Source organism: Lupinus angustifolius, chromosome LG07, assembly GCF_001865875.1.
Source record: "Lupinus angustifolius cultivar Tanjil chromosome LG07, LupAngTanjil_v1.0, whole genome shotgun sequence".
NCBI classification, from domain to species: Eukaryota; Viridiplantae; Streptophyta; class Magnoliopsida; order Fabales; family Fabaceae; genus Lupinus; species Lupinus angustifolius.
The window spans coordinates 16,487,152-16,513,654 of record NC_032015.1 but is presented as its reverse complement, the minus strand read 5'-3'; the positions used below and the strand labels follow the sequence as shown (position 1 = coordinate 16,513,654).

Genomic DNA, 26,503 nt, shown 5'->3' with positions numbered 1-26,503 from the left:
TGACGGGTATAGATTGTCCTTCATATAAAAATGTGAGCACTCACGCTTTGACTCTTACAATCCTGTGAGACGAATTCATTCCTTAATCTAATCTTTAAAACAAAGTTCAGGGAATCTGTGAATTACAAGTTCTTCATAAAAATCATATTTAAGATCTTCACATCTTTTGTCTAAGGCTTGTGTTAAAAATCATTACCTAGATCAACTTAATCATGGGTAACGTGCTTGCACTTTAAACATTACAAGACTTATGATCGGTCTGATGAGCACACAAAAAAAAAATAATAATGAACATACAAGATGATAAACTCTTAACAAATTGAATGTCTACTGATCAGGGAAAATTCTTATGAGTCAACCGATGCAAGGAGACTGCGAAATTGGGTAGGACAAAAATTGAGTGTTCACAGATGTATCCGTAGAATTTGTTGATACTCATAACCTACTTGAAGACATTTTCACTAAACCCTTGGCAAAAGAACATTTTTATAAAATTAGATTTGAATTAGGCATTCTTGATTAAGCTTACCTGTCTTAACATGCTTATATGATTATATGTTTGTTTCATTATAATTATCTCATGCCTACTTGATCTTAAATATATTTATGTTCAAAAACTTCAATTTTTGGTTGAAAAATCATTTTCATACCTTACATTTTGCCTAAAAATAAGTTTTTATGGGGTCAGTAATCGATTACACTAGAGAGTAACCGATTAGAGGATTGAAAAGCGTGTTTCAGTAACCGATTACCCAAAGTGAGTAATTGATTACTCCAAGCTGCTGTTTGAAAATTTTAAAAATTTATTTTTGAGTAACCTATTACTCAAAATGAGTAACCGATTACTCTGTGCCGTTATATATGAGATTTCTGCAATTTTTAACCTTTTCAAAACCCATCTTCCTCACTCAACTCGTGTTATCTTCTTCTCAAAGCCTCTTAACCTTTAAAAACCTTATTTTTGATCTGTTTCAAGAGATTTTTGTGTTCAATCCTATCACATTTCGATTCTAAAACTTCTAACCAATCATTTTCGTGATTAGTGGCTTAAATCAAAAACCCCCAAATCTCCAAAATTCAAAAAACCTAAAATTTCAAAATCCCAAATCCATGGTTTCCTCTTCTAGATCAAAGAAACAACGCTCCAATACCTCTCGAAGGAGTCAAGGAACAACATCTTTGGAGTGTAACCCTCTGTATTTGACAAGGCTTCTTTCGAATGTTGAGCAATGCAAGATATTTGAGGAACAATTCCATGGTCGCACCATTTTCACTCCTAAATTCGGTAATGTGGACAATTTTGAGTTTGAAGATTTTCTTTTCCCTTATCTCTTACATCAACAAAACCTTTTTGACTTCTGTTGTGAAACAAATTACATTTATCTCGAACTTGTGCGAGTATTTTACTATAACATGAACTTTCGGAAAAATCGTCTTACCTCCTATGTCAAAGGAAAATACATTATTTCAGATAAAAAAACTTTCAGTTCATTGTTATGTAACATACCCTCTCAAGGTAACATAACAGGTTTCGACCTTGTATGTGAATGGGATAATTATGATCGAAAGGATTTTTATCATTCATTATGTAGACTTTCGAAAAGGGAAATAGAAATGCGTAAGCAACAAGGCTTTGGAGAGACTGTCAAGCACCTAGACATCCTATTTGCTGGATATCTCAAACTAGAGGAACACTTGCTTCATTATTTTTTTAGTTATGTCATTTTACCAAAATTTTCAAATCATACTCAAATAAGTGACATAGAACTCCAATTGATGTATGCTTTAAAGTTTAACATCAAGATCAATTGGGCTCTAACGATAATAAGACAAATGTGGACTTTTAGAGGTACTCCAAGTCCTTTGCCATATGCAATCTTCATAACCAAAATTCTTCAGCATTTCGGAGTTTCTACGAATGGTGAAACAAAGATGTCTCTGAATCTTCGAGAAAGCCAAATTGATGTGGACGTGATCCAAAAAATGGGTTTCACCAAAGACCTTAGAACCCGCACTTATTCTCATAGAACCGATAAGCCGACTACTGATGCTGAACCATCTGAACCTGAAGCTCCTAACCCTTCACAACCATCTGAGTTTCATGCTCAATCGTCCTCATCTGCTGCCATGCCCTCGAACCAAATGATTATGGATGAGTTGGTTTCTCTCTGAGGCTACATCACTAACCGGATGGATGCTCTCAACTCTCAGAACCAACAAATCCAATATGAACTTCATTGCCTCTCCTCTCGGATGGATAGCATGGATATTGATGAAGACAATTCAGAGCCTGAATCTTAGTATAACTGTTGTTAGGATTTTTTTTTGGTTTTGGATGCATTATTTTAAAATCTCAGACAAATTTATGATGTCTTTAAGTTATTGCTGCATATTCCTGGACAAGTTACTTTATGATGTCTTATGCTTTATTGTTCCATTCGTGGATAGTTTCATTGAAACATCTTATCTATGCACTACTTATCTATATCTTTACATGAATATATGCTACAATGTTTTTATATCTTCAATTATATAAATTGTATGTATGCTATATATATTGTGCTGGAATCTCTTTGCTTTTCTACTTTTTGATCAAGTCCAAAGGGAGAGAAAAGTTGGGGTGTATTTTCCGTAAAATTATATTTCAGGCACATTACTCCAAAAGACAGGGGGAGCATACAAGATAGCGGGAGCATACTCAAGTCAAACTTCAACATATCTCAAAGTATGCTGCTCTCAAGAACATTACACTCTCAAGAAGATCTTGGTTTGTCATCATCAAAAAGGGGGAGATTGTGAAGAAGATCTTTGATCCTGACCTTGGCAAGGTTTTGATGAAGACACCAACATCACCAAAAAGAAGAAAGAATACTTATGAAGACAAAGAAGATTAAGCTTCAAGAAAATTACATTAAATCTCTATAGGTACTTCTATCCTAAAACTCTTTATAAATACAAAGTAGTGATGCTCAAACTATGTTAAAAATACTTAAAACATTTTTTAAGAATGATGTTTAACGGGTTACTTCATTTAAGTAACAAGTTACATGTGAGAGAAAAAGAGTTATCCAAATTGAAACTGTTTAGAGTAATCCATTACTGCCTTTGAGTAACAGATTACCAGTTTTAGAAAAGTTGAGTAACCGATTACCCAAATGGTGTAATGAATTACTCTAATTCGTTTTTAAATAAATAGTGGACAGAGAGTTTGGGTAATCGATTACCCACTATCAGTAATTGATTACTGAAGACTGTTGCATGAGATTTCAGATTTCAAAACAAAATGTATTCACTCCAAATGAAATCTCTTCACTTCAAACAACTCCTACACTTTCAGAAAGACACCATGGGTGTTTTGAAAGTCTATATAAAGACTCTAACTTTCACAACACAAACACACAACTTTTACACAACTCTCATACGATTCTGAAAAATTCTCTCACTATTTTTTTTCACTTTTGCACTAAGTTCTTAAACTTTCAAAAGATAATTTTTCTGAGTTACTTGAAGTAATTGTTTCAAGGTTTTACAAATCTATTGAGCATTATTACTAAGTATACAAAAGAGTTGATTGGATTGCAAGTGTAATAATATTTCATACTTGTAAAGGCAATCCAAAGCCATCATTCAAATTCTTCATTCTTTGCAATAAACTTTCTTTCACATGGTGTGAATAGAAAGGTGATAGAGTTACTTGGAAAGGTGTTTTCTAAGGGTATAAATATTAGTGAGTGTGTAAGATACTTAGAGATCTTGGGGTGAGATATTGTAATTACAACTCATAATATTTAGTGGAAAATCTCTTATGCTGCAAGAGTACTGGACGTAGCCTTCGGTGGACAATAAGGTGAACCAGTATAGAACCCTTGTGTACTCTCCTTTCCCTTACTTCTTTAATTTATTCTTGTTTATTTTCTGCAATATTATCCGCTGCACATTAACTTACATTTTGAAGAAAAAGTTACCATAATTTTAAGTCAACTAATTCACCCCCCCTCCTCTTAGTTGCAAATTTCATTCTTACAATATCTACCATCCTTATAGCAGAAATTAACATAAAATTCCCTAATCAAAGCTGGGTACAAATTACCCGTTCATTCCCAAAACATTACAGGATCCTGAGCCTGGAAATTCGAAGTTCTGTTCCGCCATCCAAGTAAGATCAACATACCTTATATAGTTGGGTTTTATTCCCAAAAATTTGGACAACTGGGTTCTTGAAGTATGAGTGAGTAGTTGATATGAACCAGCCTAGGCCAAGTTCTGAGTCAAGTGACAAGAGAGGTCAATAGGGTCCTATGACTAGGGCCAAAGCCAAATCAAGACTCCTTAAGGTCACAAAGGACTCAATTGAACCTGAAGATTACATGGGGAAAGGGCATTTATGTCCTTAGATGTTATATGGTAGTTGTTTTATTTTATTGCAAGAATAAGTGGGATTAATTCTCATGGATCTGATGAGGATAAGGATGAGGATGAGGATTAGGATAGGATGAGGATGGGGATGAGGATGAGGATGACGATATTTTATTTCCTTGTAACATGGTCCAATAGTGGGCAAGAAATTAAATACTAGGAAACCATGTAGAATCATTATTGTAATTAAGCAAGAAGATATTGATGGCAGGTCAAGTCAATCTAGCATGAAGAGGAACTAATAAGGCACGTTTCCAATCAGCCTAGGAATAAATGAAGAACTTAGCATAGATCAAAGAATTCAAATTCAAGGTGAAGCTAAAGATATTTCAGCATGCAAATTTAGTCCAAACCTTTCCTTCTGTATGCCATTCGGTTTAAACAAGTATTCAATGCATTCAAGGCCAAGCTCATTCCAAAAAGGCAAGAAATCAAATCTCATTTAAAGCATTCAAGGTTCATCCAAGAAAGGCAAGTAATCAAGGCTCTTCATTCAAATGAGGCGTGAGAATCGTTAAGTAATCTTCACCTCTTCAATTCAGATTTGCAAGGAACAAAAGGCAAGAAATCAAATCTCATTTAAAACATTCAAGGTTCATCCAAGAAAGGCACATAATCAAGGCTTTTCATTCAAATGAAGCGTGAGAATCCTTGGGTAATCTTCACCTCTTCAATTCAGATTTGCAAGGAACAAAAGGCAATCAGCTCATTCAAATATGAATTCAAACTCACAACCAAAAGCATGAAGATCCAATCAATTATGAACTTTCCTTTTCAAGCATTTTTTACTTGAAGAATCCGTCCATATCAAGGCACATTAAAGCTGTCAAAATCAAATAAGCACATGGGTGAAAAAATTCAAGGGAATTCGAAAAACATCAAATACCAAAATAACTCAGCCATTATACTCATTTAATTACATGTTTTTAATTAGGATTTCAATTTTCAAATTAGGACTAGTCAAATTTCCCTATTTATGTATTCCTTTTCAGCATGAATGGATTAAGTTGAATTTGAGATAAAAATCTAAGTGTTTAGTTGAGAATTTCTCCTACTCTTACCTTGGTCGTGGCCAACCATTGGACTTATCAAGAACATCAGTTCTTGTGACATTCTAAGACTCATCATCCTCTCGGTGTGGCGTCTACATTCTTATCAAGGAGTTATCCTTGTGGCGAATACCTTGTTCTTATCAAGCATCCTTGCTTGTGGCAGACTACATTGGCTTATCAAGCATCCTTTGCTTGTGGCGCTTCGTCATCATTCTTTTTCCATTTCCCTAGTGCCTCACGCACAACACAAGTCCCTTTTCAATTCTATACACATCAAACTGTGACCATACCTGCCACAAATCATCTTTAACGTCACGAACTTCATACAATTCTGTCCATAAACATCCCAGCCCCAAATCCTTCTCGAACATACACATACCTTCATCCAAATAGCCCCAAATACACCCAACAATCAACACAAACCTAGCCTCAAAGATTAATCCCAAACCCAAGCCAAACATTCCCCAAAAGTCCTAACATAGAACCTAACCCAGACCTCATGTAATAACCATACACAACCCCATCCAAAAATAGCCAAAAAAAAACCATTAACATCAAAACCGAATTTGAGATTCCAAACTTAAAATTTTCAAGCTAAAATCGATCCAAAGTAAAGGCATCCTCAAAGAGGTTTCTATCAGTAGTAGGGATCTCCACAGTCGTGCCTCACATTCGGTTTTGAAGATGAAGCATTAGGAGTCCTACAAGTGCGTTGAGCAGTTGTCTTGAACCTCTTCGAACGACCTCTTTCCATTGATTGATTGAAATCGTGAGTAATAAGAGGAGAATGAGGATGAGGGATGGAACCTAGAGCTTAGGGTTTCGGAAATGGGAATGAGATTTCTTGGGAAATAGAGAAACGAAGTAGATGAAATGAGGTGTACAAATGGGTAAAGGTAAGGTTTAATACTTGTTTTTAGCTAAGATTTTGAATTTGCTGCTTGTATTTCAGATTTTCAGAGAAAAGAAGGAAGAGAGGGTTTGAAAAAGTGACAAAACGCTTCTGATTCTAATATATCTGATGTCGTTAATCGATTAAGTGCTTTATTTAATCGACTAAGCAGTGTAAAAATTCCAGGTTTTCAGAAAAAAATGAGCCTAGGTAATCGATTAGAATAGTTCTTGTCATTTACCTTTTCTTTACTTTGTTGAGTTTTGCATAAATAATCCGTTGCACATAAAATTTGATAACATAGAAGAAAAATCAACCATATTCTCTCAACAACTAATTCACCCCCTCTCAGTTGGCATTTTAAACTTACAGTTAGCACCAGAACTTATTTTGAGTAATCTATTCTCAAATCTGATCATGAATTTAAGATGGCCTTAAGATCATTTTTGGGAGAAGGTTCCAACATCAATCACCCTCCAAGCTTTTTTGGAGAATTCTATGACTTTTGGAGAATTAGGATGAGAATCTTTATATAATCTCAAGACCTGGATATTTGGATCGCGATTGAGGAAATACCTTATGAATCCTTCACCGTTGTTAATGGTGAAAGGGAAGTAAAGCCAAAATCTGTGTGGAATGACGAAGATAAAAAGAAAGTGCAATACAATCTCAAAGCAAATATCTACCTCACTTCTTCATAGTGTCAAACTATAAATCTGCTAAAGAAATGTGGGACACTCTAGGGACCACACATGAAGAAACTGAAGAAGTAAAAAGGTCGAGACTCAATACTCTCTCCCAGGAATATGAAATATTTCGTATGAAGCCTAGAGAGAAAATTCTAGACCTCCAAAAGAGATTTATCCACCTTACACTTGGAAAAGTATTGTCAAACAATGACTTGAACTTGAAAGTTCAAAGATCACTTTCAAGACAATGACAACCCAAGGCGGGATTCATTCCAGAAAGGAAAAGCTTATCTAAGATGTCATTGACTGCACTCTTTGGAAAGTTGCAAGAGTATGAGTTGGAATTGACCCAACTCAAACAACACGATGATTAAGATAAGAAGAGAAAGAATATTTCTCTCAAAGCTAAAGTAAAGGAAAATGAATCCTTAGAAGGAGTAAGAAAAAGAGGAAGTAGAAGACATGAGTGTGTTGGTGAAGAAGTTCAATAAATTCATGAAAAGGAATAAAAGTGGTAAGGCTGGACAACCAAGGAGATTCACCAAAATTTATGAAGTTTCCACTTCATATCAAAGCTTCAAATATTTTGAATGTGGAAAAGTTGGTCATATGGAAAAGTTGGTCCTACATTGAAGAAAAACCCTTTCATGGCAAAATTTGAAAAGAAGTCTAGTAGACAGGCTTACATTGCATGGGAGGATAATGACTCAAGTTCCACTTTAGAACCTTAAAATGAAGCGCAAACTTATCTCTCTCTAATGGTGTCTCATCATTCTAATGATGAGGAGGTAAGCGAAACTGAACAAATTGAGACTTGTTTTAAACAAAAAACTAAGAATGACGCATTCCACAATAAATCTTCTTATTGCTCTTGTCCAAATTGTATTACTCTTGAAAATAAAATTTCCACTTTGAGTCTTCAACTCAAGAAACTTAATAAAAGTAGTACAAAATTGGATGACATGCTGAAGACACAAAGACACTCCACTGATCGTAGAGGTCTTGGTTTTTCCAAAAATTCTTCACTTAAGAAAAAAATGGTGTCTAATAAAAGTATCTTTCAAAAGTAAAGTATCCATAATCATCATATTTCTAAATCTAAATCAAGGATAAAAATGCATCAACCCAATTTCACTTATTGTCTAAATCACGGGCATACCTTGTAATATGGTATTCCCTTAAGATATTTTAAATGGGTAGAGAAACGTACTAACCTTGTAGGACCCAAAATGAATTGGGTACATAATATTACTTAAATTTTCTTTTAGGTGGTAGCCGCCAGCGACTTATGGTATTTGGATAACAGTTGCTCAAAACATATGATGGGCGATAAATATTTTTGGACAGATGCAGTTAGTATGACATGCTACGTTTCCATCCGAGTCCCAATAAGACCTATTCTAAAGAAAAACCCATATGGACTCTTTAAAGGTAGAAAACCAAATATTTCTCATTTGTATGTGTTTGGCTGCAAATATTATGTGCTAAATAATGGAAAGGAAAACTTAGGAAACTTTGATACAAAAGTCGATGAAAGAATTTTCCTTGGCTACTCTCTTACTAGTAAAGCTTTTCGAGTTTTCACTAAGAGAAATGTGGCTATGGAAAAATCTATTCATGTGAATTTTGATGACTCTAATCCAACCTTGGAAGAAAAATCCATGATTGATGATGATGACTTTTCTAGTCCATCCGTGGAAGAATCCATTAATGATGTACAACCAATACAGAGCATATGAAAATAGATGACAATATACCTTCACAAGAAGAGCATATTAACTCTGACTTACCAAAAGAATGGATAATCCATCAATATCATCCCATTGAAAACATCATTGGTGATATAAGTAAGGGAGTCTCTACTCGCCTGAAATTGAATGATGTTTGTCTAAACATGACTTTTGTTCCTTAAGTGGAACCATCCAAGATTGATGATAGAATTGAGGATGAACACTGGATTCTTGCTATGCAAGAAGAGCTTAATTAGTTTGAGAGAAACATAATTTGGGAACTTGTTCCTAGACCTAAATAATGACATGTCATATGAACTCGTTGGGTCTTTCAGAGATGAAAATGGCATTATTATATGAAATAAAGCAAGACTTGTAGCACAAGGATACAACCAGGAATAAGGTATTGACTTTGATGAAACCTTCACTCTTGTTTCTAGACTTGAAGCTATTAGGCTATTTCTTGCATATGGATGGCCTTTGAATTTCCAGTTATATCAAATGGATATAAAGAGTGCGTTTCTGAATGGTTATATACAAGAAGAGGTGTATGTCAAACAACCCCCTGAGTTTGAAGACTACAAGTATCCTGCTCACGTATATAAACTTAAGAAAGCCCTCTACGGCTTAAAGCAAGCTCCACGTGCATGGTACGATCGACTAACAAAATTTTTAACTGATAAAGGTCTCACTAAAGGAAAGGTCGACACTACATTATTCATTAAGAAAATAAACAATCATACTTTGCTTGTTCAAATTTACGTTGATGATATTATTTTCGGTTCTACTAATGATCTTTTGTTTAGTGAATTTGGTAAGATGATACAATGAGGGTTTGAGATGTCCATGATGTGAAAGTTGAACTACTTTCTTGGACTAAAAATCAAACAACTCAAGGATGATATCTTTATTTGTTAGTCTAAATACTGCATGGATCTGCTGAAACATTTTGAAACGGGTGACTACAAACCTATCGCCACTCTTATGAATTCTGGAACATACATTGATGTTGATGAGACTGGAAAATGTGTCGACATTTCTAAGTATCAAGGTATGATTGGTTCCCTTCTTTATCTTACTACAAGTAGACCTGTTATTGTGTTTAGTGTCTATCTTTGTACATGTTATCCATCAAAGCCTAAAGAGTCACATCTTACTGCTGTGAAAGTGATATTAGAATATCTTAAAGGCATACTTGATGTAGGACTATGGTATCCTAAAGGAAGTATATGTAATCTGGTGGGATATTCGAATTCAGATTTCGCTGGATGCAAATATGAGAGGAAAAGTACAAGCGATACTTGTCATATTCTTGGAAATGTCCTAGTCTCTTGATCCTGTATAAAGCAAGCATGTGTTGCTCTAAGTATAGGCGAGGCAGAATACATAGCTGTAGGAAGTTGTTGTGCCCAAATATTACGGCTCAAACAACAATTACGAAATCATGAATTACACCTAGGATGCATTCCCCTAAGATGTGATAATACCAGTGCTATAAATATAACGAAGAATCTGATTATGCATTCCTGGACTAAACATATTGATATAAGGCACCACTTCCTTAGGGACCATGTCCAAAAGAAAGATGTTCTCTTAGAATTCGTTGATACCCATGAATAACTAGCAGATATCTTTACAAAACCTTTGGCTAAAGAACCTTTTTATAAAAATAGGCAAAAACTAGGCATCATTGATGAAGTATATCTATCTTAACATGTTGATATGTACATTATATGTGCTCCATTATATGTATTTCATGCCTATATGTACTCTTATATGCTTTTCAATGCTTAATTTTTATAATTTTGGGGTATGTATTCTGTTACCATGGAAGGGTAATCGATTACAAGGCATAATTGGAAAAATTTATTCAAAATCTAGCCTATGTAATCGATTACAATATGAATTAATCGATTAACTGTACAAACATAAGTTTTATGTAATCGATTACTCAATCGTGGTAATCGGTTACACTCTACACTATTTAAGGCAAAAATCAGATTTTTGAACTCCATCTTCTTCATTTTCCCTCTTTCCAACCGTGGTAGCCCCCAACAACTTCGATAAACTTTCTTTCTAAACCATTTTTGCTTGATCTTTATGGTGTTTCATACTACATTTTCACTCCTAAAACATTCCTACTATCATTTTTGTATTTAGAGTTCTAAACCAAAAACCTCAAAATCTCAAAATCTTCAAAACCTAAGTTTTTCAAACCTCAACAACATGGCCTCATCCACTAGATCCAAGAAGCAAAGAACCAATGTGACTGAAGGAAGGCAACAAAACCCGAACGAAGTCAACACATTGGATTTGGCACATCTTTTGGCAAATGTGGATCAATGCAAAACCTTGAAGAATCACTTCATGCAACGACCCATTTTTCATCAGAAGTATGGTATGTTCAGTTCCTTTGAGGATAATAATTTAATTTTCCGAACCCTTTTTGAACAGAAACAATTCTCTGAATTTTGGGAAATGTACGGTTCTTACTATCTATAACGTACGAGTATTTTATTGCATTATGAGTTTTAAGAAGAATAAAATTTTCTCATATGTTAAAGAGCGAAGTTTTTTGCCTTATGTCATTCTCATAACTACTCTTCTTGGATATTCTGGTGTTTCATTTGATGAAGAATCTAAAATCACCCTCGATACTCACAATAAGATTGATGTGGATATAATCCACAAAACGAGTTTTTTCAAGATACTAATTACATGATCTACAAGCATCGTGATGATCAACAAACTACAAATCAAGAAAACCCATCTGCTGACCCTCCTACTCATCCTTCATTTCGTGCTGAATCATCTTCTTATGACTACAATCCTGCCAATCAAATGATTATGGATGAGTTATTATCGCTTAAGGGCTACATCACTACACGTATGGATGCCCTCGATACAATGAATCATCAAGTCCAAGAAGAGCTTAAACGCTTATCAAAGCGGTTGGACTACATGGACTTGGACTCTAAGAAAGCTTATCCTCATGAGGAGTAGTAGTCTAGGAATCTAGGATTTTACTTAAGTATTTTGATGTTGTTGTTGTTGTTAGTTCAAAACTGTTGTTACTGCTATTTTTACTTATTTGTTTGGATATTATTTTAGAACATCTTGCTATATGTTCTTGAACCATTTGTTGTATATGAATTATGTTTCTTAACTATTGTTTCAATGCTATGTTATGACTTGATATATTATTCTCTAGTATTTGATATTATTCAAAATTAATATTTTGCAAAATTATAGCATTGGCCTGTAAATAAGACAACATATCTTGTGACCTTTTTCTATATATATGTATATATTATATTGGACAAAACTATATCTTCATCTTTTTGATGAAGTCAAAATGGGGAGAAAAGTTGGAGTTATATTTTCTGTCAAATATTTTCAGGCACATATAAATAAAAAAGGGAAGTATAAAAGATACAGGGAGTATATTCGAACATACAACAAAGCTATATCATCTACATATGCTGAACCTCGAAAAAATTCAGATCTCCATTTTCAAAAGATATTGGTTTGTCATCATCAAAAATGGGAGATTGTGAAGAAGATCTTGCCCCTGACCTTGACACGATTTTGATGAAGACACCAAAATCACAAAAAAGAAGAAGACCATAAAAACATAGAAGATTCAAGCTTGAAGATGTTTATAGATTAAAGTCTTCATATAGGTACTTCTATCCTTACATTCACTTTAATATTTAGGAGCAATGCTCAAACATATCAAAATCATTTTTAAAGAATTTGATATATCTAAAATGCAAATTCAAATTGCTAAGTAATGAGTTACTTGATATGAGTAATAGGTTACCAGAACTAGGTAATAGGTTACCTGAACTATGAGGCAGTTGGTAACAGGTTACTGGAACTAAGTAACAGGTTACGTGACTGAGAAAATAGTTACAAAGCAAAATTGATTGATGTAACCGATTATTTCAGTGTATTAATGGATTACCACCTTGGACATAACATTAGGGTAATCGATTACCACTTTGTGACGATCGATTACACAGAGCTTTTGATACCATATTTTTAAATTCAAATGAACAACTTTCATCTGAAGTGAATATGTTTCATTTTAATTATGTCTCCTCTTTACAGATTGATATTGATAAGTGCCAAAATTATAAAAAAATTCTTACACTTTTTCAAGGCACTTATCCTATGTAATTCATGCAAAACGAACTTAATTCAACACTTTTTAGATAAATTGCCATAGTTTGATTTTATATTTTGTCCACCTCTTTTCCAAATCTTTATGTGAAGTTTTCTAGGAAAATCAAAGAGAAGAAAAAAATCAGAAAAATAGTCAAGCAAAGAGGTGTCTGCATAAGCCACTTTTGATGCGCACATGGCAAGCTAAGTGCTTGGCCATAAGCATGGACTAAAAACATGAAGCTACTCACTAAGCAGCCTGGATTGGACAAACAACATTGCCTAGCTGAACTTGCACTAACTTGGCTCAGTTAGACACAAGATATACACGGTCAAACTCAGGCCTGACACGAGCCAACCTACTGAAGCAGGCAACTCAGCGTGCATTTGGACCGCCTAGCTTGGAACCACACACCTCGCTAGAGCAGGACAAACTACTCAAGCATGTAGCTCAGTGGTGCAAATTAAGCAGCTAGGCGGGCTGGACCCAACAAGTGGTTAATTTGACTTAGCCACCAAACAACAATTATATCATGCATGACCTCACTTCACAAGGACCATGAGAACTTGTTTGAATAGCCCATAATAGCCTGGCCAATGAAACCCATGCTTAAGGGTTTGGTGCACCAAACATGGACAAAAAGAGGGCTAAACGGTTACCTGATTTCCTATAAATAGAGGCCCTCTTCCACCATTCAAAAAGACTTCCATTCTTCACTTATTCTCTCAAAAACACTTCTCTCTAGAATTCTTGTACTTTGGGGCCACAGTTCCAAACTAGTTCTTAATTAATTTTTGTTGTTTTCTCTTAGAATTCAAGAGGAGAAATGAGTTGGAAAATGTAATGCAAAAGTTGAATTTGTAATCTCATTTGGTTTCAAAAGCATCTCATCCTTGTATAGATGGTTAATGCTCCTACATATTTATTTGGATTATGATGTAATGTTATTTATTTTCTTCATTTGTATCATGTTTTGATTTCAATACATTCAAGTTATTACTTTTTGTTAAGTTTTGATTCTTTAAGAAATTTTTAATGCGATTTTAGCTTGATCACCTAAAACTTGATATAAAGATCAAAAAATGCATCTTCTTAAAATATTGACAAGTTAACTAAAACGTATAACCTACACATTAGTTCAGTTGCCATATCAAACATATATTTTAAGCAACTTATATTCAAGGCTAAATAATGTTAACAGGGCATGAAGTAGGGTGTGACAACCTACTCCAACGAGTGACAGTTAATTATTATTTAGTGTATAAGGTTTAAAAATCATCTTATCATACTAGGACACTAAATTGGGGATTTAGAAATGATATGTAGAATTAATTGAAAGTATAACACATAACTTGTTAATGTTTTTCAAAAATCAATTGAGTCTAGAAATAATTCCATATTTCTAAAGAATTTTCTCCTGAAGAATATGTGAATATTAGTTTATGTTCCCTTGTTAACTTTTATGCAACGTAACACCAAAACCATCATAAAGTTGTTTATCATTATTTTTGCTATAATATGTCTATATGATATGCATCTATTAATGAAATTCCTTTCGGTTCAGCATATCCATATACTATACTACAATTGAATCTTAAAAAGAGATGTAAGTGTAACATAGTAAAGTATTGACTTATAAATTTTATATGTTGAGTAAGGATTCCTAAAAACATAAGTTGAAACCAATTCATGGTTTGTAACTTTGTACATAGGAATAATATGCAAAATGTGTAATCCAATCAACGGATTGTTACTTAACCATAAAAGAGTGATCAATAATAAATCTAACCGCTAACATTTTATTTTTGTCATTTACTTTATGTAACTAACATTTACTTTCTGTCATTTACTTTTCATAACTAACATTTATTTATTACTTTATTCTCTTTTTCTTTATACCAACCTCTGAAAAGAAGTGGTACGGTTAACTGCTATTTTTATTCTTTTATTCATTTTATTATTTTTTGATACCAATCTTTTGTAAGAAATGGTATGGTTAACTTAATAAAATGAGATTGACCTTTATGGTATGGTTAAATGAACCCTAAAAGGGAGTAAATAAATAAGTTCACTAATTAAATAAGTTGTTCATCACTCATCACTCAAAATTAAATAAATAAACTTGTAACAACTCGAATTACCCTTTCAACAAAGTGACAAATTTTGTTGTTGAGGGGGGAATTCTTGTTGTGGAAATATAATTTTTTAATAGATATCTTGGCTGATTAGAAGCCTATTTAAAGGCATTATGACATTCAAATTAAAAGAACACAATATACACAATAACATACAATCACATAAAAACTTTCACAACTTAGTAGACAAATTTCTGCCTATTTTGTTAGCAACTTTGTTCCTAAACTTTCAAATTTTATGAAGTTGATTCCAAAGAGAATCTGTTCTAAACTTTCAAAATATTATGAGCATTTTATACTAAGTATTTGTATTGTGAGATTAAGGATTGCAAGTTATAGAATTGTCAAAGCTTGTAAAAGGAATCCTGCCCTTGTTATATTCTTCAGCTTAGTTGTAATCTATTCATCACAAGGGCATGTTGAGAAGGTAAAAAAAGTTCTAATCTTTTAAAGGCATTGTGACATTCAAATTAAAAGAACACAATAACATACAATCACATAAAAAAATTCACAACTTAGTAAACAAAATTCTGCCTATTTTGTTAGCAACTTTGTTCCTAAACTTTCAAATTTTATGAAGTTGATTCCAAAGTGCATTTGTTCTAAAATTTCAAAAGAATATGAGCATTGTATACTAAGTATTTATATTATGAGATTAAGGATTGCAAGTTATAGAATTGTCAAAACTTGTAAAAGAAATCCTGCCATTGTTATATTCTTTAGCTTAGTTGTAATCTATTCATCACAAGGGTGTGTTGAGAAGGTAAAAAAAGTTCACTTGAAAAGGGAATTTTGAAGGGTAGATAAGTTGTGAGTATGTAAGGTACAAAAGTAATTACAACTCAAATTATCTCGTAGAAAAATCACTTGTGTGGAAAAAATATTGGATGTAACCTTCGGTGGACGAGAAGACGAACCAATATAAAAACTCTGTGTGTACTCTTCTACTTATTCTTGTCATTTTCTTTTTCTTTACTTGGTTGAATTCCGCATAAATAATCCGATGCACATAAAGTTTGATAACATAGAAGAAAAATCAGTCATATTCTCCCAACAACTTATTCACCCCCCCTAGATAGCATCTTAAACTTACAATACCTTAGTATTATGTTGTATGACATCCACCTTAAGAGATTCAAAAACCATGTAGGATTTATCTTATGTAGAACACATGAAACACACCTTAATTTTTATCTTTTACCATTTTTTATTCTATGTCATAATTGGAACTTCTATCCCATAAATGAAGTGACTTGGTCGCCATCCAAAGCCCGAGTGATCCAGGATATAATTATATTTTGATATTCCCTAGAGTGTCACATTTTCAGATAAAGGAAATATATTTGGTAGGACCCATAATCCTAAGGGTAATTTTGTAGCACTTCCTCAATATCACACTTATTTTTTAGTGCATCCAAGACTTCCTTGGAAGTCTAGTACGTAGTATAAGAATCATATAGTTCACCACTCAGTCCATTAAGTATTAAGTTCTTACATAAGAAATCATTCTCATTCCCAAGGCTTTAATTATTTAGCCATGCGATCTTTCTCAGCATGCTCTTCTTTTTTAGGAATTATCATCATTCAAAACGAAGCCAACTTTCGTCATAGTTAGAAAGAGCACCATTTTTTTTTCTTGTCGTCTTTTGGAATTGTATCCCTCAAACCGAAAAGGTTTGTTGATGTCAAACTCAATAGAAGAAGAACAGGTAATCTCTTGGATAGACATGGAGAAAGAGTCATCTTTAAGGTAGAGCTAGTGTGGATCAACTTCTAGAAGCTTCAATTAGAAATTAATTAAAATAAATGTTGATTTAACAAAAATGTTTTACGTCATAGATGCTAAATAGTGGTGACAAAATGAGTTGTCGACATGTTTTGTCATCGCCTTAAAAATGCCAGCAAATTAAAAGTGGACGTGGGCATGCTAGTTTACCATTTATGGACAAATTCTCATGTCATTCCATTTGTAAAACGGGCCGCTGTGAGCATTGATAAATTATTAAAATATAAAAGTCCATGATGTTAATTAAAAGTAAATTAAATAAAGAAGTTGAAGAAATATAACAAAAAAGATGATATTTTATATAAAGTTGAATAAAACACATTATATCACAAATTATTTGAGATATTAAATTATATTAAATCACAATTTATTGGAATTTTATATTTTAATACTAAACTTGATGGGAAAACGTGTCGAATAAAATGGACAAATGGACTAAAATTATATAATCTGTCAACAAAATATTACGGGTCGTCTATAATGCATAATATGAATGGTTTTCTGCTTGAGTAAATTGAAGAAAATTGTATGATCTTCCTCTAAAAAGAATTGTGCGTTTTGTGAGCATTGTCCTTGTTGATATCACTAGGGCCAACACCGAGTTAGTTGGTCGAGCACTCGATGTTGCACACTTAGTGTGTTGGGGTCAGGTAGTGTTTTTCCTTCCACACCATAAAACCATTATACTCATTCGAAACACTCAAAGAAGTATATTCCTTACATATGAACACTCTCTAGTGTTCCCACTATCCAATATGAGACTTGCAAATTTTGTTCTACTTCATACACTTCAATATTCCATATTGTACTATAGAGAAGCCTCACCAAAGAGCTGCAATAATATATATATATATATATATATATGTGTTGATTAATATAAATAATATATCAACAATGAGTATAATAGACATGATTAATTGGAAGTATTCAGAAGAATTTGTGATAATTTCGATACACTTTTATCACGATTCTGACCTTCCAATTTTGTTCTTTTTTCTCAATTTATTCGTTTTCATCACATATATCCTTTATTGAAATTTATTGTAGTGATACTTTTGCCGACCTTTCTATAAAATTAATTGAATATCTCAGAGGTTAACCTTATATATCCATGTTTGACATTGTCAATTAGAATAAATATTTTTGTGTAAGGAAAACAACACATTTATTATCTTTTGAGAATAACATTTGAGCCATGGAATACATTACTTATCTCTATAGTCAAATTTGTATTTATTAAAGAAGAGAGATTATGGAAAATGTTAAAACATGTGAAATTTACTTCTCAACATGCCTTTTCTACCTGTAACTAAAGGATATCTTTTGGCCCATGAAAACTAGAAAGAAGTTGGGCTCTGGCACTAATACTCCATCTCAAAACCAATCGGTAATGAGAGAAGTAGCCCAATGAATATTTAAAGCATTCCTGAAACAATGAGATATGCAATGTGAGACCTACTTCACAACAAAACCTAAATATATATACATAATTTTAATAAGAATATGTATAATATTACATAATAAGATATTCTTTATTAATTTTGTATTACAAATGCGCACATTTTTATTACATAATAAGTTGAGGTGTGTTCTTAATCTTTGGATGCTTGATTTTAGGTTTTTTTGGAATGGTTGAGATGTTCACAGGATTTACCAACACATTTCCAACCGGCACCACAAAGTTTTGCACAGTCTCTGCGTTTGTTTTACAAGGAAAATGGATAATGCAAAATGCATCTGATTCTTTGGATATATCTGTATTCACACAAATAATACATTAACATAAAAAAAAAATATAACAAATATAATATAATCCATGAAAGATTGGGCTATCATGTGTAGAACAAGATTCTGTCTTCATAGCTACCCCCTTACTAGATACTTCAAATCCTCCATCTGGCCAGGTATTAGGATGAATTGGTTTGCTGCTTTTGCTAACTCCATATGGGTTATTGGCAAGGGGGATAACATAAGTTTCTGGAAGGACAACTGGCTTGGAACACCTTTAGTTGATCTTCTAAACATTCCTCAACAATGGCAGGTTCATTTAAACGCTAAAATCTCAGACTTCATTCAAAACTCTGCTTGGCATATTCCTAAAAATTTGGTTGATCATTTCCCTTTTCTTACTAATATGATAGCCAAAACTGATTTCTCTGGTGGGCAGGATGTGCTCTGTTGGCAAAATTCTTCTGATAGTGTGCTTACCTTAAAGGAGGCCTACAATTCTATTGATCAGGTTCCTAATCCTTTAAATTGGTTCATAAAGATTTGGTCCTCTGCCATTCCCCCCTCTCAATCCTTTGTGACTTGGAGACTCCTTAATAACAAAATGCCTTGTGATGATAACTTGCAAAGGAGAGGCTACAACATGGTTTCTATGTGCAGCCTTTGCAGAGCTCATGCTGAGACTTCATTCCATCTCTTTTTCAGATGCCCCCTGGCTCTTCAAATTTGGAATTGGATTAATGGAATCTTCAATATCCATCTGGACACCTCTTCCATCAAATTAATCCTTTTGGCCAGTAAACCTGATTGGAGTGATCAGGTTAAGCACATCTTCACTGCTTGCATTATCCACTCAATCAACACGATTTGGTGGTGCAGGAATCAGTGGAGGTTTGAAAACAAAGCTTGCAACCTCGGCTCTGCAATCAACAGAATCAAAATGGCAACCTCTCTTTCAGGCATATATTCCAAAGCTTCAGGCAAGCCTTCTCAGATTGACCTTGGTATTCTAAATTCTTTTAAGGTCCCTACCTTCTATCCTAAGGCTCCCTCGATATTGGAAGTTATTTGGCATCCCCCTCTGAGACATACAATCAAGGTAAACATTGATGGTGCAGCTAGAGGTTATCCTGGCCATGCTGGAGGATGAGCTATTTTCAGAGACCATAATGGCCAGTGCCTTGCCTGCTTGGCTGACTACTATGGCATTCGTGATGCTTTATATGTTGAGTTTAATGCAGCTTTATCTGCCATCCTGTTTGCTATATCTAAAGGTTGGTTGTCTCTTTGGCTTGAATGTGATTCTACAATAGTGGTTGATATCTTCAAAGGTAATCACAATCCTCCTTGGAAACTCCTCAACAGATGGATCAAATGCAAAGCAGCAATGGCTGAAAGGAATTTCAGAGTCTCTCATATCTATAGAGAAGGCAACTCTTGCGCGGACAAATTGGCAAACTACGGGATTAACTCTAAAGTTAGCTCTAATTGGAGTTCTACTCCTAATTTCATTTTTCATGAATTCTTGCGTAATAGGAATCATCTTCCTTGTTATCGTTTCAACTCTTATTAATGTATCTTCCCTGCTATCTAATATATATCGAGGTGTAGTTACACCTTCGGCTTAAAAAAAAATATAATCCATGAAAATTTGAAGGTATAAAACACATGGTGGAAATTTAAAGAAAAAAAATTTCTAACCTGATACAATGATAAACACAAAAAAGAAAGCAAATTAAACAAGAGACATCCTCATACTCATCAAACTATTCACACTTGATCGAATCTCTAACGTTAAATAGATGTCTCAATTCTTCATAGGCCTCTACCACCTTTATATACTAGTGAGATATGATTACTTTTAAAAGAGTAATTAGTGTTACTAGAGAGAAAAATGTATACATGATTAGTATAAGAGTTTTTTATCGTGTTATTGTATCATCCCCTTCATATTTATTGAATATTGACCATTAGATACAAATAATATAAACATGGTAGATAATTTATTGATTGTGTATAAATATTTATTGTCAGAGTACATAGATATTACACTTTTAATTTTTATGTATGTGAGAATATTTAAATATTCTTATGGTGTTTATAAAATAAAAATTTATTATCTAAAGAAAATACATAAAATATTACTTGCGTCTAATATTGTAGTACCATTGCATTAATGGCATACTATGTGGTGTGTTTTTGACATAACATAAATATTGTTATCATTAGACTAAAAAATATTATTATAAAATGTGCGAAATAAAATATTAAAAAGTACTTCATTTTACATTTTATATCCATTTTATTATCTGTTTCCATTTCTATGACATTGATAAAACACAAAGGTTAAATTATTAATATTTATTATTTTATTAATTTTTTTAAAATTAATATTTAGTTTCAAAGACTGAAACTATTTTTCATAATAGTATGATTTTATTTGACGTCCTTATGTGATTTGTTAAAGTAGGTTTGTTTGAATAGATTTTTGTTTTTATTGTTTGATGAATTAATGACGCATGGCTCAAGTAGATGTAAGTAGTGATACTCGAGATTGGTTGACAATATTAAAGTGATGAGAGAAAGCGACTAAGATGAAGGAGAATACCAACATGATCTTATATTTTTTTCATTAAAGTGCTCCAATGATCTCTAAAGTCAACTAGCTTTGTAGAATAAGGAACTCGCATGAAAATGTTTTCCATGTATGATTTCATAATTGCTCTTGTGACAATGTACATGTCTTATATATTTCGTATGTTGGAGGATACTTAACAACACTCCTTTAACATCGTTTTTTAGCACAACGTTTGTAAATACAACACGGAAGATCATTAACAACGCTCTTTTAAATAAAAGTTGTTAAATTTGATAGGTTGATATAGCTTTATCATCGCTTTCTTCAAGAAGTGATGTTGTATGTTTGCCTTAGATATTCAACAACATTTTTTTAAGCAAACATTGTTGATTTGAATCTATTTAATAACATTTGCTTAAATAAGCGTTGTTAAACGTGACAAATCAACCCCACTCATTACAATAAGTGTTGTTAAAAGTCATACATTTAACAGTGTTTGCTTTAATGAATGTTGTTAAAAGTCATATGTACAAAAAATGTTTGTTTTAGTTATTACTTAACGTATATTTATGAAATTATTTAATTTTATTTTGAAAGATATAACTGGAGTAAACATTACAAGAAAGTAATTCAAATTGTTAATAGAAACTCATATGCTAGTTTTTTTATATAACACAACTTGGTCATACATTTATGAAAAATGCAATTGTTTATTACTTCAAAAAATATATTCTAAATCACCAACCAATATTATTAAAAATTAATATTAAGGTATGTGATTTGACACAATAAAAAATCATATTTGATTACCAAATTATGTTATTTGTCATTCCATTATCAAAAGTTGAACATAATATGACAACTAAAAAATTTTAAAGAATTTTGATATTTAATGGCATTTTTATGCAATCGTTGTTGATTTGAATCTATTTAATAACAATTGCTTAAATAAGTGTTATTAAATATGACATATCAACAAGTTCATTACAATAAGTCCTGTTAAAATTCATATATTCAAAAATCACTTGTTTTAGTGAGCGTGAATTTTTGCACATTTAAAAACAAAACTCACACACAATAATATACTTATTATTCAGTACTCTATTTCTCTTACTCTTCTCCTCCTCTTAGTTTCTCTCTTCAAGAAAGTTATTAGCTTTTGGTTTCTATTTTCGAGTATAAGGTGAACCATTATCTTATTTTACCTTATTTATTTTTCTTTGATTCACTGTTGTTGCTTGCATTTACATATACATTAATTGCTTATTTTATAATATAGGAAATGTCAAGGTTGAAGCTAGGTGGAGGTGTTGATGATTTATCAAACTTGCAATATCTGTATGTATTTCTTGCATTTGACTATTATTTTTTCATCCATATTTTCTATGTAAATTTTAATTTGATTCTCATTATGTTGAATCTAAACTACATCTTTTTGTCTTCTTATTTCTTCAGTCAAGGGAGAGAAGAAATTCATAGATTTATCCTTTACATCTTCATATCCTTCGTCCCTGTCATTCCTGCATATAATCTTATGGGTTAATGGATTTGAACTAAAGGAGATTAGTTTGTGCAATGATTTATGAATTGGGTTTTTAAAATGATGTTTATATTGTCAAACCTCTGGTAAATATGGTGGAATTGGGTATGCTTATTATATGTTTGATATAATATCTGAGAGAGATTTTGCCTTCTTTAAAAGTAGACATTTATCAGTGTTTGCTTCAGTGAGCGCGGTTAAATGTTTAATTTGTTTTCTATAGCACTTCAAAAGCGTTGTTGAATATAATCCTATATTCTACTACACTCACATAGACAATGCCCAATAAGCACTATTATAAATGACAATTTTAAGCGTTGTTATTTTTCTATTCTAGTGTAGTATGTTCATAAATTTATTTATGGTAATCACAATGTGAAACACTCGCTTATGATATATCGTTATGAAAAATTGTTAAATAATGATATTTGAATGTTTGTGAGTAGTTGTGATAAATTGATAAATGTTAAATAATGATATTTTGTGCATAATAGTTGTGAACGCCTAACTTTGTTCGACTTAATTTACATAATAGCAAGTTACCCGGGCCGATATTTTTTTGCATCATGATTAAGAACACACATTTTACATGTGCATTCATATGGTTAAGAAGACACATGCTAGTCGTGCATTCATATGTTTAAAAATGCACATGTTACATGTGCATTCGTATTGTTAAGAACGCACATGTGACTCGTGTATTCTAGAGTTAAAAAAACATGTTACGCATACATTCACATTGTTAATAACACACATGTTATTTGTGCATTCGCATAGTTAAAACACACATATTACCCATACATTCAGATGTTAACAACACATGTATTACCAATGTATTTGCCTATTAATCAATAAGAAAAATAAATGTCAATTTCAAATTTGATTTTTTTGATGAAAATAGGAAACTGAAACATGCTACTATGTGATTTGTTTTAAAATAAATATTTTTAAAAGTTGTAGAAAATAATGATTTTTCAATTTTGAATTTGATTTTTTAATTAAAATAGAGAAATCAAATCGTAATACTATATAAGCATTTTTTATTAAAAAATATTTAAAAGTTAATAAATAATTTCGAATTTGTTTTTTTAATTATTATTATATTCCTTACATTTCAGATCATCCTATTTGGTTTTTATTAATTCTAATGTACATATTATTGTGTGACATGAGAAAAGGAAATGACTTTTAAAATTGAAGTTTTATATAACAAAAATAACCTCTTCTTTGGACAGTTGTCACAAATATAGGGTGTCTAGTTTATTCTTAAAAAGTAAATGAGAGGGTGATATGTATCCATGATGATATGACAAAGACATTTTTTATTATATAGTTAATAGACTAGGGCAAGAGAGAAAGAAAAGAAATATGCAATACACATTTTAAAATATATTAAATCTCATCTGCATCTTTAAAATATACCAAATTCTAATCATTTTAAAGTATAACATATCAATGAAATATTCCTTATCCCAAAACCTATATTTTCAACTATTGATTGATCTATTGTCTCCAATTTAGAGGTAGTAGAAAATACACACTAGAACACACATAAACGTCCTAAAATCAGTTCTCATTTTCTTGCAGCCAACATTCTCCCCTCATCATTTTTCGTGTCATTGATTTATCATTAGAACATCTGGGATCATCATGTAGTCTGAGGATTTGTGTGTCACTTCTGTGTTCCTCATTTTTTGTGCCACAAGCCATCACAAATTCCAAACACATTCTGGTTGTGAAACATGTATGTGGCCAAAGTCATGTTTTCCCTTTTTATTTTCATTTCTATTATTTTTTAATTATTTTGTATCATAATAATTAATTAAAATTTTCATTTTTTAAAAATAAACAATAATTTTAATATACTCTATTACAAGTGAGGCTCTTTCTTTGCTAGTTAGGACATTAAGTTTTACTTGTATTAATATGATGAACCATCCAGATTGTACCCGATATCATAAATTAGGTTCTTTTAAAAGTAGTCTCTCATTTCTAACCAATGCAATTTGGGTTTCCTTTCTAACCATTAAATATGTTGAATGTGTAAGACCATTCTCATTCTAGAGGCTTTAATTCTTTAGCCATTTTATCTTTCGTCATAGTTTGAAAGAGCACCATTTTTCTTGTTATATTTTGAAATGATACTCCTCAAACCGAAAAGGTTTGTTGATGTCAAGCCCAACAGAAACATAACGAGTTATCTCTTAAATAAACAAAGAAAGAATCATATTGAAATTGTTGTCGCTAGATTTTAAAAAAGAATATCATGTCACTAAAAATATTGCAGGGTTAGAACATAATATAAACCACAACATCCCAAAACAAAACAATCTAAATCATTGTAGCAGAGAACCATTATACTGTGGTAAATGTTCTAGTAATACATCCACATATATGGTTAATGCCACTCAAAGATAATAAGTACCACAAAGAAAAAAAGAGAGAAGATAGTAGGATTAAAAAGAGAGAAGATAGTAGGATTAAAATTTAATTAAAACAAATAATGATTTAATAAAAATGTTTTACCCCATATGTGCCAAGTAGTGTTGGCATAATGGGCTGACGACATTTTTAGCCATAGCCTTAAAAATGCCTGCAAATCAAAAGCGGATAGTAGGACATGGGCATGCTAGTTTACTATTTTTGGAGAAATTCTCATGTCATTCCATTTTTAAAATGGGTCGCTCACAAGCATTGTTAAATAATTAAAAAATAAAAAATCCATAATATTATGACAAGGATATAGTAATTTATTTGAATTATATTTTTTAATACTAAAACTTGATAGGCAAATGAGTTGAGCAAAATGGAGAAATGGACTAAAATTATATGATTTATCAACAAAATCCTATAGGATATGTGGCCTATGGGCCGCCGGCAATGCTTAAGGAATGCTTTTGTTTTTGACAGGCAAACAAGTTGAACAAAATGAGTAAATTGATTAAAATTGTATGTTTTTCCTGTGAAAAATTGCATGGTTTGTGAGCATTTTCCTTATTGGCTTCACTAGGACAAAGCTTGAGTCGGCCAACCGAACAAGTCATGTTGTACACATATTTTGTTGGTCAGGTGATGTTTGCCCTTCCCCATCTTAAAACCATTGTACCGGTTCAGAATATCCCAAGAAGTAACTTCCGTACAAATAAACACTTCTCTAGTGTTCCCACGATCTAGTATGAACTTGCATTTTTTTTACTTCATACAATTCTATATTCAAAAATGCACTACAGAGAAGACAATTTGATTTAACATAATTCAGGAAGAAGCTAATATATATATGTTGATTAATATAAATAATACACCAACTATGAGTATAATAGAGAAACAATGTTTGTAATTATAATGCAAGATTTTTTACGTTGTCATTGTATTATTGACTATTCATATTTAATTAATATTTATCACTAAATATAAGTAATATAAAAGAATGGAGACGGACATTCTGTGTATGAATATCTTTACTCCCACAATGATTAGATATTATACTCTTAACATTTTATGTATGTGAGATTATTTAAACATTTTCTAAGGTGTTTATAATATAATATATTATTATCGAAAGAAAGTACAAAAAATATTACTTGAGTTTAATGTTGTAGTACCATTGTGAGTAATTGTGATAAAATGGTAGTTGTATTATATGCCTATATGTTATATTTGTTATAGATCAAGTAGTTTAATTGCTTAATAATAATATAGCCTTATGTGAGGCCTCTTGTGCTATTATTTTGGGCAGAGTGGTTGTGAATATATAATTTTTCCCGCATTAATTTACATACTAGAGCAAGA

The 26,503-nt window shown here is 32.2% G+C and overlaps 1 protein-coding gene across 1 annotated transcript; it reads left to right on the top strand.

Moving 5' to 3' along the window:
• On the top strand, positions 9,710-10,114 carry LOC109352967 (uncharacterized mitochondrial protein AtMg00810-like). Its single transcript, XM_019595154.1, has one exon. It carries the CDS (start codon positions 9,710-9,712, stop codon positions 10,112-10,114), a length of 405 nt encoding a protein of 134 aa, XP_019450699.1.

Coding starts and splice junctions, on each gene's coding strand:
- LOC109352967 (XM_019595154.1), top strand. CDS start 9,710: ATGGATCTGCTGAAACATTTTGAAACGGGTGACTACAAACCTATCGCC.